The 13,884-nt window shown below is 41.2% G+C and overlaps 2 protein-coding genes across 7 annotated transcripts in view; one reads left to right on the top strand and one right to left on the bottom strand.

Moving 5' to 3' along the window:
- The window catches only part of LOC146508583 (polycomb protein SCMH1), a 31,522-nt gene extending 30,097 nt beyond the window's left edge, over window positions 1-1,425 (top strand). For all 6 annotated transcript variants that reach the window (XM_085177164.1, XM_085177167.1, XM_085177169.1 and 3 more), the window contains 2 exons: window positions 290-423; window positions 568-1,425. In XM_085177164.1, coding sequence (XP_085033290.1) covers window positions 290-423; window positions 568-687 — 254 coding nt within the window. In that variant the 3' untranslated portion in view covers window positions 688-1,425. The remainder of the gene's footprint in view (window positions 1-289; window positions 424-567) is intronic.
- A 6,859-nt stretch (window positions 1,426-8,284) lies between these two features.
- cited4b (Cbp/p300 interacting transactivator with ED-rich tail 4b) lies at window positions 8,285-12,911 on the bottom strand. The gene is made up of 2 exons (XM_085177171.1): window positions 12,673-12,911; window positions 8,285-11,728 (listed from the first exon to the last, which is right to left on the bottom strand). The coding sequence occupies exons 1-2, from the start codon at window positions 12,676-12,678 to the stop codon at window positions 10,955-10,957; spliced, it is 780 nt and encodes a 259-aa protein (XP_085033297.1). The 5' UTR covers window positions 12,679-12,911; the 3' UTR covers window positions 8,285-10,954.
- Window positions 12,912-13,884: the final 973 nt, after the last annotated feature.

Genomic DNA, 13,884 nt, shown 5'->3' with positions numbered 1-13,884 from the left:
ATAATACCCTTGTAGTGGTAGCCCAAAAACACACTGAAATTTATAATCACACAAATGCAAAAGGTTTAATAGAGTTTTGTCAAACTACATACATACACTACATTTTCAGGATCCATCATTTCAGCTCAGTTGTCAAAACAGATGTTGAGCCTGTGCAAAAGACTGCTGCACTGGGACAGTGATAAACATGTTTGGTTTTTTTGGGCTTTTTATTGCAGACTAATACATGTGGATGAACCACTCAGTGAATAACTCTCTTATAAATCTGTATTTGCGCATTTGCTCCCAGGTTCAGGTAGTTTCCGTGAGAGCCCCAGGCCCAGCGGTCAGGATCCCAACCTGTGGACAGTAGATGAAGTCATGCAGTATATCAGGGATATCGACCCAGTTCTGGCCCCACATGCTGACCTTTTTAGAAAACATGTATGTATCCATTCATTCATTCATATGAATAAATGTATAGTGAATGTTTCAAACGTGTCAGTTTTATTCATCACTTTTGAGCAGCTCTGTTTAAAAGAGGAAAAAACAAAAAGGTTTATTTTTCCTCTGATTCCTCTGCTACAGGAAATTGATGGGAAAGCCCTTCTGTTGCTGCGTAGCGACATGATGATGAAATACATGGGTTTGAAGCTCGGCCCTGCCCTCAAACTCACCTTCCACATTGACAAGCTTAAACGGGCTTGACGACATCAGTCAACCAGACGCAGCCTTCTGAAGGACTTAACTGTATCGCCACCTCCATGTTCTAGGTTCAGTATATCATGCACTTCATAATGGACATATGCTGACAATTTACATGTAGCAACTTCCACTACTCCATCCAGTATACACGCCCTTGTTCTGACCTCATTCAGTCAGGGATGTTTATTTTGTGTAGCACAATCCAGCCCTAAGGCAGCATGGGATAGGGGTAGGATCAGCCACTTGTCTGTCATCAGTTTTGCATTTCAGTCTAACTTGAAGAATCATATGTGGCCATTTTAACTGTAAAAGGCCTTTTGGCCTGCTTTTATTATGTTACATTTTATCTGTACATTTCATATTTTGTACTTCATGAATACAAGTATATGGACTTTTTCAGTGTTTTGTGTTGGAATACGCTAAAAAAAGAAAACCCTAAAGGAAGAAAAGAAATGCTACATCCCAATAGTTGGGATTTCTTCCGATCAGTCTCTGTTTGAGGCATCATTTTGCAACTACAACAGTAATAATTATGATTAGAAAAACTTGTTTTATAAAACTTTATTCTGAGAAAAACTGCCATCAAGATGGGGTTGTTCTCTTATTCTGGATGTTGTTTACAATGCCTTGTCTTGTCTTTGTTATTTGTACTTTTTTAATTTTTTATACTATATTATTAGAGTTCCTACATGGAGAGCCCTATCATGCTTAACATTGTTCAATAAATATATAATAATTCAAGTCTCCTTTTTCTTGTTTTGTTTTGTTTGGTCACAAATTCCTATATATATCCTGCATTAACTGTCTGCTGTTACACACATGACGCGCAACATTCAAAAAGCTGAAACTTGAAAATCGTTCACAAGAATAGATAAACTGTATTTTGATGATCACATTTAGTTTGTTGAGAGTTTTGCCCACCAGCAGAGGGCAGCATATAGCTGTCAACCTTTTTTCGGTCATGTCCTTACGTCTCTCCTAGAGACACTGCCATGCACTACCATGGGTGGGCATATCTCCATCTGTTAGACAGCATGATAATATCAGTGATATTTTTAGACCATGTAAGGCCTATTTCACATGGCTGCCTCTGTTATATGTTCACATGTTTCTTCTTTGTTAGTACCATATCCTTTTGTACATGTTATTTCATTAATCCTCCAGTATTTAAAAATGTCTTATGGGTATTTAAAGACAGACTCATTTTTATTTCTAAAGCAAATAATATATGCACAAATATAGTCATTTCTCCAAGAAAAAGGTGATCAAAAGAAAATTAAAAACCATAAGTTTTAACTCCTGGGAAAAATGATAACAATCCTTAATACAGTGCAACTTCAGAAATAACACAGAAACTCAACAGTTTCAAATAAAAATGTTAAATTTTAAAGGAAACCATAATTGTTTAAAAGAGATTAAAAGATACTTGGCAAATCGAGTTCCTCAGGAAGGTTGTTCCCACAATTTAGGAGCTCTGTAGTTGCTTTGTTGCCTTCATGGTGAAGTGGGAACTGTTTCCTGCCTGAGGATGTCAGGCTGCTCACTAGCAGTAAAGAGACAGTAATTCTAAAACAAATGGGCAGTCAGTCCAGGCTTCAACTAACATAGTTATCATTTGTGTTTTTTTGTTTGTTTGTTTGTTTGGTTGGGGGTTTTTTTTGGGGGGGGGGGGGGGGGAGGTGTCTGATTGATTATCTGATGAAAGAACATTGCAGCAATCTGGTCATGAAGAAATAAAAGGTTGAATGACAGTTTGTGTGTTGCCAAATATCACTATGACATCTGTACCTTCTCCCTTGATTTTAAAAGGTTTACTGACAAGGACGTGGTGTCTCCTGGTTCACTGAAATGTCATTATCAGTGCTTGTGCAAGGCAGGCTTCAGGTTTCCACATAACGATTGCATGGGTTGCCTTTAAATGCTTGTAGGTCCACACCTTAAACTTAGCCTGTTTGGGTCGACATAGAGCAATTAGTAATATTCAGAAGAATAATTTTAAATTGTGTCAAACTCTGAACATGCATTCATTTATGTGGAAACAAATGGCTGTTTTGATATTTTTAGACAAGAAAACATCTGATCCTTGTCGATATATCACCTTTGGATTAACATGTTCTGCTCTAACGCCACAATAATAGCTTTGCAAACTTTTACTGAACAAAAATGTTAGCAGATGTCAGTCTGTGGAAAAATTTACACCCTTGTAAATGTACCAGCATTTATAGCACACTGCACACTACAAGGTACACACACACTTCATCTGCCTCACAGCCACAACCAATTTGATTCCACCAATTACATGTAAACATATGTGTTTTGGCTGTGGGAGGAAGTCAGAGTACCTGGAGGAAACCCCCAAATGCATAAGAACATGAAAACTTCAAAGAAAGACCCCAGCTGGGTTCAAGCCAGGAATCCCCTTGCTGTGAGTCAACAGTATTAACCACTGCACCATCCTGCTGCCTTGTCCGCTGTAGCAAGATTCCTTGCATAATATTCCACCAAATTCCAATTTTTTTACTCTTCCATGCAAACTCCCTTCTGTTGCAAGATGTTTGTTTGTTTTTTTCATTCTTTCTTACATGCATTGTGTGTTTTGGATATCCCAACAACATTTCAGTTGGATTCAAATCTGGGCTTTAATTAAGTCATTCCGTAAGCCTCCGTTTCTTCTTTTTTGAACCACTCTTGTAGATTTGTCAGTGTATTAAGGATCGTTATCTTGTCGTAAGGTCCACTTCCAACTTAAACTTTGGGACAGATGGCTTCACTCTTTGATATGATGCAAATTTCATAGTTGAATCAATGACTGCAAGCTGCCGAGTATTAGAGACTGTGGAGTAAACCAAAATCATAACTTTTCAATCACCACGTTTCACAGTTGGCATGAGAAGCTTCTTCCAAAGAAGCTGTCTTTGGTCATTGCCAAACATGTCCTTTACTGTGGCCAAACAGCTAAATCTTTTCATTAGACTGTCCACAGCACATTATTCCAATAGGCCTGGTTTTTGCCAGTATGTTCACTGGCAAACCATGGCTTTGTTATACGGTTCTTTTTGGAAAGCAAAGGGTTTTTTTTTTTCTTCTTAGTTTGCCTTACATGCTGCTCAAATATGTGCATGTATTATTGATAGTACATGCATGGACTTCTACAGTTGCAAATGAAGATCTTGTGGCCGGGTTCTTGGAAACTTCTTTTAACGTCAAAATCTCTGCCAGTTGTTTGAGATCTATTTGGAGAAGATGTTCGTTTCAGAGAAATTACTTATTTCACAAAAATGTGGAAATCTTTTCAAATCCCTTACCAGAGTTACACACATCCACAACCATTTTTCTGAAGGCCCCAGAGAGCTCTTTAGATCTTGGCATGACAGTGCACCCTTCAATAGCTGAGAAAACATCAGACCCTCCATGTCAAAGGGTTTAAATAAGATAGCTTCCACCTGTCGACCCCAAAGGAGGATATATTCATTGGGAGTCAATCTGGAGCTCCCAATTTACGATTTGAAAGTGTAAAAAATATGTGTACTTATTTTTTGCTTGTAAGTTTTTTCTTTGATGACTTTTTTGCAGGCATGACTGTTTAGTTGTTTAAATATGCTGAAAAGCGTGGTACACATGTTTTATTTTGTCCTGTGACTGCAAATCATTCTGCACAATTTAAGTCAAACATCAGTAACATTAACCAAAACACATTATGTTTTAGTGAAAGGTGACCTTAAAGACCATCCATCAATCCATTCATCTATCCATTTTTTTCAACCTATTGTTCATTGTGTTTCTGGTAATTTTGCTGTCACCGTTCCTGTCAGACTGACTGGATTAATGGGCACGTGGGCACAAAATTACTTCTACCAAAGCAACACAGCAGAACACAGAAAAGTCTAACCACATCCTGCCAGTAAAGACAAGAAAGCAAATCACATAAGACTGAAAACAGTGACCAAACCCACCCTGGTAAGTGACATCAAGAAGGATAAAATACATTTCCATGTGCATGCAAGCATATGACACAGAGTCTGTGCTGTTTGTGTGTTATGCTCAGGCACATGTGACAGGCTCAGAGCTTGTGGCTGATGCTTGTGCTTGTCGGTGTGCTATACTAGCCAATATGTTGTGCGTGAAGCCAGCGCTATTTATAGAAATAACAGCTCCGCGTGCTGCATGTTGTGTTTATGAAGGCTGTGAAGTCAGTTTTCACTTTACTTCTTAACACTGCTGTGGGATTTTTTTTTTCAGGTGCCATTGTTGTTTTTCTGTTAGGGCAGCAGGACAAGGCAGCAGGACAAGACTTTAAATATCATAGTGAATAACCAACATCTGTGGCTGCCTCTTTGGTATGACTTAAAGTGGTATTTGGGGAAACCCTGCAGTTGATGTTTACCAATAATGCCGTGCTGAGCTCCTCAGTACTCTTCTGTCATTGCTAACAGTCATACGCCATTGAGCAGTGAGAGAGTTTCGGTATGCATGAAAGGAAGTTTTGTGGGCTTGCAGATCAGTCATAACTGAGAACAAAAAAAAAACGCTTTCTCAGATTTTTGCTTTGAGTGTCACGTTATGGCACAGATATGCCAACTTTTCTGTCGAACAAGCATGGCATGCTGCTCTTTGCAACAAAGTGTGGGCACAGCTGGAGAGAAACAAAACAAAAATAAGGTGCTCGGTCCACCACCTTCTCTCCATCTGATAGAAGAATTTCCAGCATGCATTTGGGCAGTCAGTTGAGGTGCTTTCAGTGAGGGTGAGGGTCCTGCTGTGCTTTCAAAGCCCTAAGACCTCAGTTCTAGAAGAATGTACTTGTATTTCTTTGATTCTTTTAACTCCTGGATATAACACGTCGGTTCCACACAACAATGCACAAATTCTGCAATATTAGACACTTCCATGTTTGACTGGTCGGTCTTACAATAGCATTTCTTGTGGATTATATAACAAGTTTAGAATGGATAGAGAAGAAAATGGGTTCACACCTCAGACTCACAGGAAATATTTCCAAAATATATCCTTTTTTTGTTTACTGCCATCCATGTCTATGTACGGGCGGGCGTGGGGGTGGGTTGTGGCTTCAAGGTCGCTGAGTTTCTTCTGTGGTAATACACTCTGAACCCTGTGATGGTGAAGATCCAAAGGCAAAATCTGTTTATCACCTTACTGATGAGTGCAAAGAAAGCACAAATGCACAACAGCATCGATACAGCAGTCGCCTAGGTGAAAATTCACTGTAATTAACATTTTATCAGAGGATTTCCCCCAGCAGGATAACACATGAATGGCTGGACAACAACTGTTCTGTTGCAGTAATTCCACCCACAGCCTATGGCTTGTTACTCGGCCTTTGGTAGCATGTGCTTGCCACTGTCAACAGATTAGCACACAGGCTTAAAGCCCTGTTCACAAAGACACTGTGTACAGAACTAGACTGCTTCCCTCTCATTCCCTCTCTATCCTATGAATCTGTAACCCTCCTGGACTGACCCAAATAATTTCCCAGTTGACACTAAACAGGTCAAATAAAACTGCAAATACAGAAGTTACTATATAACCCACTGATGATAAATAAATAGCAGCTTAAAATGTTGACGCTACGTCCCTATTATTAGAGCTCACTGTACAATATATCTAACAGTCTCATAAAGGGTTTGTTTCGGATGAGGCTACATAAGTGTCCCTGTGATCTTTCATTTCAGCGCCTTCTAAATGTTAGTACCTCTTAGTGTACTTCTCACATTAACCTTCAAAACAAGCGTTTGAAACGTATAGCTGACTAACGTCTAATCTGCGCAGTTACCAGACAAACAACAACAAAAAATGAACAATGGAGTGCACAAAAATGTCAAGTTCTGCTTTGCGTTATGCACACTGACACACGAGTTAACTTTCTAACAAAATTGTGAAATAGCAACTGCTCAGTTTGGGTCAACTGTGTAAATCACACAGCCCCTAAATATTTACCACCTTTAGACATTGTTGGGACACCTTGATGTGTTTGAGTCGGCTTGGCTGAGAAGTGTCAGCTGCGCGCAGGAAAATAAATTATTTACACCCCCTCCTTTGACTTCAAAGGGCTGGCAAGCCATTCAACCCCAGATTTGGGGAGGTGGGGGTCGGAGGAGGAGTTGCTAGTCACTAGGCAACATCTGTCTCACCTGCCCTAACATGCCAGAATTAGATATTTACCTCTGAAGGATGTATGCACAGGGTACAAAAGGTACATATAGATGACAAATTAAAACCGAATTTATCAACTCCTACACGGCGATGGCTCTTTTTGTGAAACATGGTTTGAATTTACTTTTTCACTTAGAAAGACAGGTCACTGCAAATTGTACGATGTGGGCTTTGCAGCTAGCGCATCTCAACTCAATTAAACGCCTGCGAGAGATGCTGGACTGACATGTTAGAAGCAGCTCTTCAACATCATCAAAATTACAAATGGGACAGCATTACACCAGTGAAGTTTCAGAGACATGTACGATCAGTGTCACATACTGAATCAACGCCTTACTAAGACAATTTATGTTGCTTTTTTGCTTAAATGTATTACCCATCTGTTCTTTTAAAAGCTTTGTCAGTATGAGTCATGTAGAAAGCTGACTGGCTAGACTGTTGTGTCCAGAAAACAGTGTGACAATGTGATTTTCCTCCTCATGTGGAAAACGGTTTTGTTGCTTCTTTATTGCGCAGCAGCTAGCAGCTACCCTAAGACGGCCTTTTGCGTTGCAGTATCTATGATATTTTGGCTGTGCCAAGGGAAGTACAGGGAAGAACAGTGCACAATGAAACTTCGTGTCAAGTGGCAACACAAGGTGACCGTTCAGCTAGAAAATCAGGAACTTTGGCTTGAGCAACATGGCCACTGTATGAAACCTGCCCTAAGGGAGCCGTTGTTTATTTACCCTCTGCCAGCACGCAGACACAATGTTAACACAAAGCATGCCAAACACCACCAAACTCTCTCGTTAAAGCAGGCAAGTTCAAGCATGTGCCACCATCACACAGTATTCACAGAGACAGAACCAGTCTTCTTAGTGATTATAAATAACTCGTTCATTCATCTGGGAATCTCAGGTTAATATCCTGTTTTGTTTCTCTCAATCATGTCTTCACATCTCTTGCACTGGTGGGAACAATAGTAACTCGACTTTTTATTTCAAAATTAAAACTGAAGAGGAAAAATGCTTTGCCATTGCCATTGCTTTTACATTTTATGAATGTTTCTCACTACCCGCATTTGCACAAGTACTCCAACATAATCCGACAACACAGATGACGTTTTAAGGATCACAATGACCAGAGATGAGACATAAAACCTTTATCTTCCCATTGCTCCACACTGATACGTAGGTAGCCCTGTTAGCCTGTTTGATCAGGTTGTGTGCGGATGATGCGCACGTGCGTGCATGTGAAGACCTGGCCATGCGTGACAACAGCAAATGACCACCTATCCGTCACTGGCACTAGGGCCAAAGATTAACATGAGCTTAGGCTTGGCACCAGCTGGACCACAGCCTGGAAAGAGAAAACTAGACAGTACTTAATGCAGACATGGAGATCTGAAGAGAGGAACGTAAAGTATTTTTGCATGATGTGTGTGGGGTTTTTTTTAGTTTATTCCTTTTAATTGGAATCATAAAAGTTATTTGGGAAAATCCAGCTAAGAAATCCCCGAGAGCAAAAGCAAAAAACACAAAAAAAAAATCCCTCCACCTAATTTCTAATTGTAAACTCAAGAGATCCTTACAATTTCTCTCTCTCTTCTTATCTTTTGTCTCTTTCAATTTGCCTGTCTGCACGTCTTAGAATGTGGCTTTTGGTCTGTGACTTATATTGAGAAAACAGCAAGCTGCCACAGGAAGACTGTGTTGTGCTGAAGCAGTTGCTGTGGGTGGGCTGAAAACGAGAGAGCAAGAAAAACAGAAGTTAACAGTAAACGTCTCCGTGTGTCCCACCCTGCTTAGCCTGCGTCTAGACTGGCCTCCGTGAGGCAGGCGGCAGTCATAACAAGGGATTCAGAGAGCAAACAGGGCTGTTTTGCGTAGTTAGCCACTCGTCTATGGAGTTGCAATCAAGAAAAAAAAAAACCTCTACATTTAATTGGGGCTGAACAAGAAGCTCACAGTGCAACGTACAATTACGAGATATAAGAGGAGACAGTTCTGAGTTCTGACGGTGTGCCAACATGCCCCATGTGCCACACACACCAGAAGACCATCTCACCAGATTGGCACTGGGCAAAAGGACCTGCAACCGTTACTAAGCACTGTGCCAAGGCTGTTGGCCTACTTATGAGCTGTTCTCATGTTAGTGTCAAGCCAAGAAAATCTACACATACACACATGCACCCTTAAGCAAGTCTTTGTTATTTAAAACATGCCCTGCATTTAGGCCAAGATATTTCAGCTTGGCCCATCCATTATACCATGCTTCAAATTGAGCTTGTTGGTCTTTAACACAATTGGACAACTGAACAGAGGTGGCTGTTTGAAGAGCTGCACTGACTTCAAAATTGAGCAATCAGCTAACACTATTTTTGCAACCATGCTCTCATTTCCCATCCTTGTTACTGATGATGCCACTAAAGATGCCTTTGTTGACAATGTGAAGAGCTAACTGTGGTGATGACATTCCCAACATGACCTCAATCAAGCATTTTCATAGCCCGGAGGCACAAAACAATTCAACAAACTCAGACACCGCAGAGAATCTCTTTACCCTCATTTTTATAATGAATGCAATTATATTAGGAAAATTGTTTTACTCCTCCAACAGGCAGTGGCCCTGACTAGAGAGGGGCTGTTTTGAATCTGTCATTTGTTTGGTTACTGTTTACAGTCAATTGTCAGTTTCTTTGACCACCCTCTATGGACGGCACCATTTCTGAATTACAGTTTATGCGCATAAAGTCAGTTAAAACACAATCAAAAATAACTTCAATACTCTATACAAAGAATAGAAAGAATTGGATTCAGCATTGTAAGCTGAATGCACACCACCCTATGACTGGATATGTTGTCAAACACCTTTAATGTCATCTAAACACTTATTTTACTTAATCACCAAGGGGAGAAAAATGCTGAATATCATTGGTCATTGAAATGTACATTAGAATAATACACGCTAGGCAGCAGAAAACCGCAGTTATCACCATATGTCAATCATGGTCTTATCAGTGATACTTAGTTTTAGCTATGAAAAGGTAAATTAAACCGTAAACTCAGGAGATCTGAACCAGATATCCACCTCTAACTGCACAAATAATGTATTTGTCAAAACATTCCTTCTCAGATTTGAAAGAAAATCGAGGTTTCACCCAGAGGTTAACCTAAGCACTGCCTGAGGGAAGAGCTATGCAATGAATGGAAAAGCAGGCCACACATCTATCCAGGCCATTTTTATTGATCCTTGAAACCCCTTTCACAAAGACCGTCCCACCCCCCATCTTGACCACAAAAAGGGGACAATATAAACAACCAATAAATAAGAATCTGCGTGATTAAGGCGGTTCTACATCTCCAATAGAACACAACAGTGTGGACATGTTGGAGTTATACAGCTTCATACAGTACAAGCAGTAGATTTTTCAGAACATCACATCTAAAAAGGCAGCACTTCATGAAAAGTGAACCATTTTTAAGTTTGGATGAAACTCCCATTGTAATGAAACAACATTTTACTTCTGTAATTTAAAAAATAAAAATAAAAACCCATGCTCTTTTAGATGACACTGGCATCAGAGCTTATTTCAAGACTATGCCACATAGAGTTGGGGAAAAAAAATAGCAGAAAACTAATTGTATTTTCCGCCCCCAACCTACGTTCAGAAAAAGATCATTAAACCACTTCAATCCCAAAATGGAGAAGCTGGTTGTTCTTTATATCAGGTTTCTCAGATAGGAATAAATAAATACACTTTTTAAACTGGTAAACTGTCTTGGAGTCCAGGCTTGGGAGGCTACATAGTGTCATAGCATTGTTCAGAGTGGCTTTTAAGAACTTCAGCATTTCTTTATTACATTCATGTCCAGGAAATAGGAGAAGTGGGCCCTAAAGCCATCCACCCTCTGGCCACAAGTGCACAAGACGCATGCCCTGTGCATTCAACGCAAATACCCAGAGTTCTCCTTTGTGCACCCTGCACAGCATTGTGGTATAGTCGTACGGAGAGGTGCTCACAAAATAAAAAGTGAGGAAATGAACGCTCTTCGTCTCTTCTGAACAATTCTCACTCTTCTGTCTCCATTTTTGCACAACTGCAAATAAGGTCCTCTCAGCAACTAACAGTGCTTGGCTGCTGTTTGCTGACAAAGTCCGAGATGAAATCAAATTCATTCTGGCCCAGGAAGAGTTCTGGCAGCTCCTGGACTCGGTCTAAGCCCAGCTCCATGACCAGTGAAGTCAGGACATCTTCGTCAATCATATCCGCATCCATGCCATTCAAGGCTAGTGCCGGGCTAGCCATGTGCTGCATGTTAGCCAGCTGAGCTGGGCTCATGCGGTACTGGGCCGTGGGCCCCATGTGGTTCCCACCCATAGGACCCAGCGGATGTCCATGGTACTGGGTGTTGAGTTTCTGCAGTTGCATGCTGGCCATTAGCTGCTGAGAAGTTAATCCTCCATTCATGAACTGTTGTTGCTGTTGCTGCTGCATATGCTGGGCCTGCTGTTGGTGCTGTTGGTGCTGTTGCGGATGCATGTGGTGCTGCTGTTGTGGATGATGTTGTTGTTGCTGCTGGGGCTGGCCATTATACATCATGTGACCAGAGGTCATTTGATGGTGACCCATCTGGGCCCCATTCAGCTGTCCATTCATGGGTCCAGCCACCATGCCCTGTCGCTGCCTCATGGCGGTCTCCATGTTGGCCTGAGTGCCACCATAGTGCATCATCTGGCCACTGGGCAGCACCCTCATGCCCTGCTGGTTGGCATGCTGCTGGGGTCCTGCCTGCAGGCCGCTATTCATACCCATCCTGTAACCGTGGAGACTGGCACCCGCTGAGTTGTGATTCATGGGCATCATCAGATGATCTGCCATGCCTCCTGTCTATGGACAGAGAGGAGACACTGTTAGAACAAGGTAAGGGGCAGGCAAGGTGTTTCAAAGCACTAAGAAAATTTAGGAGAACACCAAGCAATATGGAATGTGCAAAGCTAGCCACCCATTTAAACCAGTATCAAACTGGTTAAGACAACAACAGAAATAATGTCACCATGTTTTAGGTTTTACTTGGCTGTGTAGTCCAAACCGGAGTCTCTATATAAATACTGACTTCTTTTACAGTCACCACGCTCTTCACCTTCATTGAAAAGAAACAAAGATACACGCTTCCTTACAATGTCACGATTCCACCTCGAGTTAAACCACCGAAATCGATTCCGGTGGAATAAATAAATAAAAAATCTGCAAGGTTGTTTTGCCCACTGGCTAATACTGAGAAATACTGGTGTGTTTAGTCTTCCTAAAACCTGCTCTCTCTTTGTGCCAAGGAATGAACGCCCAGGTTGAAATTACAGGTTAACGTACACTGTTTGGGTACATTTTAAAGCCAGATAATTCATCCATGACGGGATCGGCAAAACAGAGGCAAAATGCGTGCATCGCGTAATGCACAGTTTAAAATCCTATATATGTTGCATGACAGCTGAGGCAGAAAAATCTGTTACATTTTACGCACGTAAGGTTGCAACAAAGAACACTGACATCATGCAACATCTCCCCAACAGCTGAATCACCACAATTCTAACAAGGTATAAAATTAAACAGAGGCTCCCGATTTCCACCAATTACGGCGATTCGTTTGTTTAAATGTTAGTCTCTGATAATATCCCCCACACTCTAGCCTAGTGTTATCCATTTTCGTAATCTCGACTTTGAAACAAGGGAATGCAAACAATGGAGCAGCAGCAGCAGCAGCAGCAGCCCCCAAGACCACCACAGACTAAAACCCCAATTTCCCCAACAAATAAATCCGATAAAAAATCACTTACCCGCATTCACTACGTTTCCACAAAGTTGCGCGACTTTTCTTCAGCTCCGGCTTTTTGAACAGTTTTCCTCTTGTAAGCAAAGCTCCTCTGAATTACAGCGTGTATTCCACAGGGTTACGCTTCATGCTCAAGCGGGGACGGTGTGCACAAAGACTGCCGCATCAGATCTTGAAACGACTGCCTATTTTCTGGGTCAACTCAGGGATTATGTACATCTAAAAAGCTCAGAGGAAGGCAGTCGGGGAGAGGTGGAGCCTCGGTCCTGCCTCTTCTTTGTTCCTATTGGCCCTACTTAATATAATTGTGCATGGGCGTAGAAAAAAAGGGGGCAGTTGGAGAGTTGTGACACAGTAGCCAATTTAAATACCCTCCTCCCCACAGTTTCTTTTTGAAAGATTATTTAGACATCTTATTTGTCATCAAAGCAGGTTTAAATTTCCTGCTGTGCTTGCAAAAGGCGAATAAAATACTAGAGTGACAAGGGATAGATAGATAGATAGATAGATAGATAGATAGATAGATAGATAGATAGATAGATAGATAGATAGATAGATAGATAGATAGATAGATAGATAGATAGATAGATAGATAGATAGATAGATAGATAGATAGATAGATAGATAGATAGATAGATAGATAGACTATGCACTCAGCTTTTCTGCACGTACACTTCATCTCCAAGATCACTGAGATCTCTGTTGGTCCATGTGAGCCATAGTTTGCTGTGTGCTGGCTTCAGTGAGGGAGGGCGGAGGAATGTAGACTGTGTGCTATTCTCAGGCTGTAGCGGCAACGTAACTACTGCTCGATGCGCTGCACGTGTGGGAATTTCTGCCTGTTTGTGTTTGGGTGCATGTGCATTCACTCTTTAGATGCACACATCTCTTGATTGGCCACTCCAGGACGACGAACTCTTTCCTGCAATTACATTTGAATGCAGCCACTTTGGGAGGGAGAGCCAACCCATTGTCCAGGGAATTCATCTATAAATGGCCAACCACTGGCAAAGGCATTTGTCATTGTTTGACATTGTCCAGCAACTTTAAGCTAATGTAAATGAACCACTCCCAGGTGTGAGCGCTGGGAGTGGAATCAAGTTTCTATTGTGATTTTCCCAGAGAAAGTATGGTGTAATTGCATTAGAGAGCACAGATAATGTGTGCAGACTCTCTGCAGTTCACCAATCACATCACTGATTCTGTTTAAAATTCA

The sequence above is a fragment of the Neolamprologus multifasciatus genome, chromosome 11 (genome assembly GCF_963576455.1).
Source record: "Neolamprologus multifasciatus chromosome 11, fNeoMul1.2, whole genome shotgun sequence".
NCBI classification, from domain to species: Eukaryota; Metazoa; Chordata; class Actinopteri; order Cichliformes; family Cichlidae; genus Neolamprologus; species Neolamprologus multifasciatus.
This window is presented reverse-complemented; position numbering and strand designations above follow the sequence as displayed.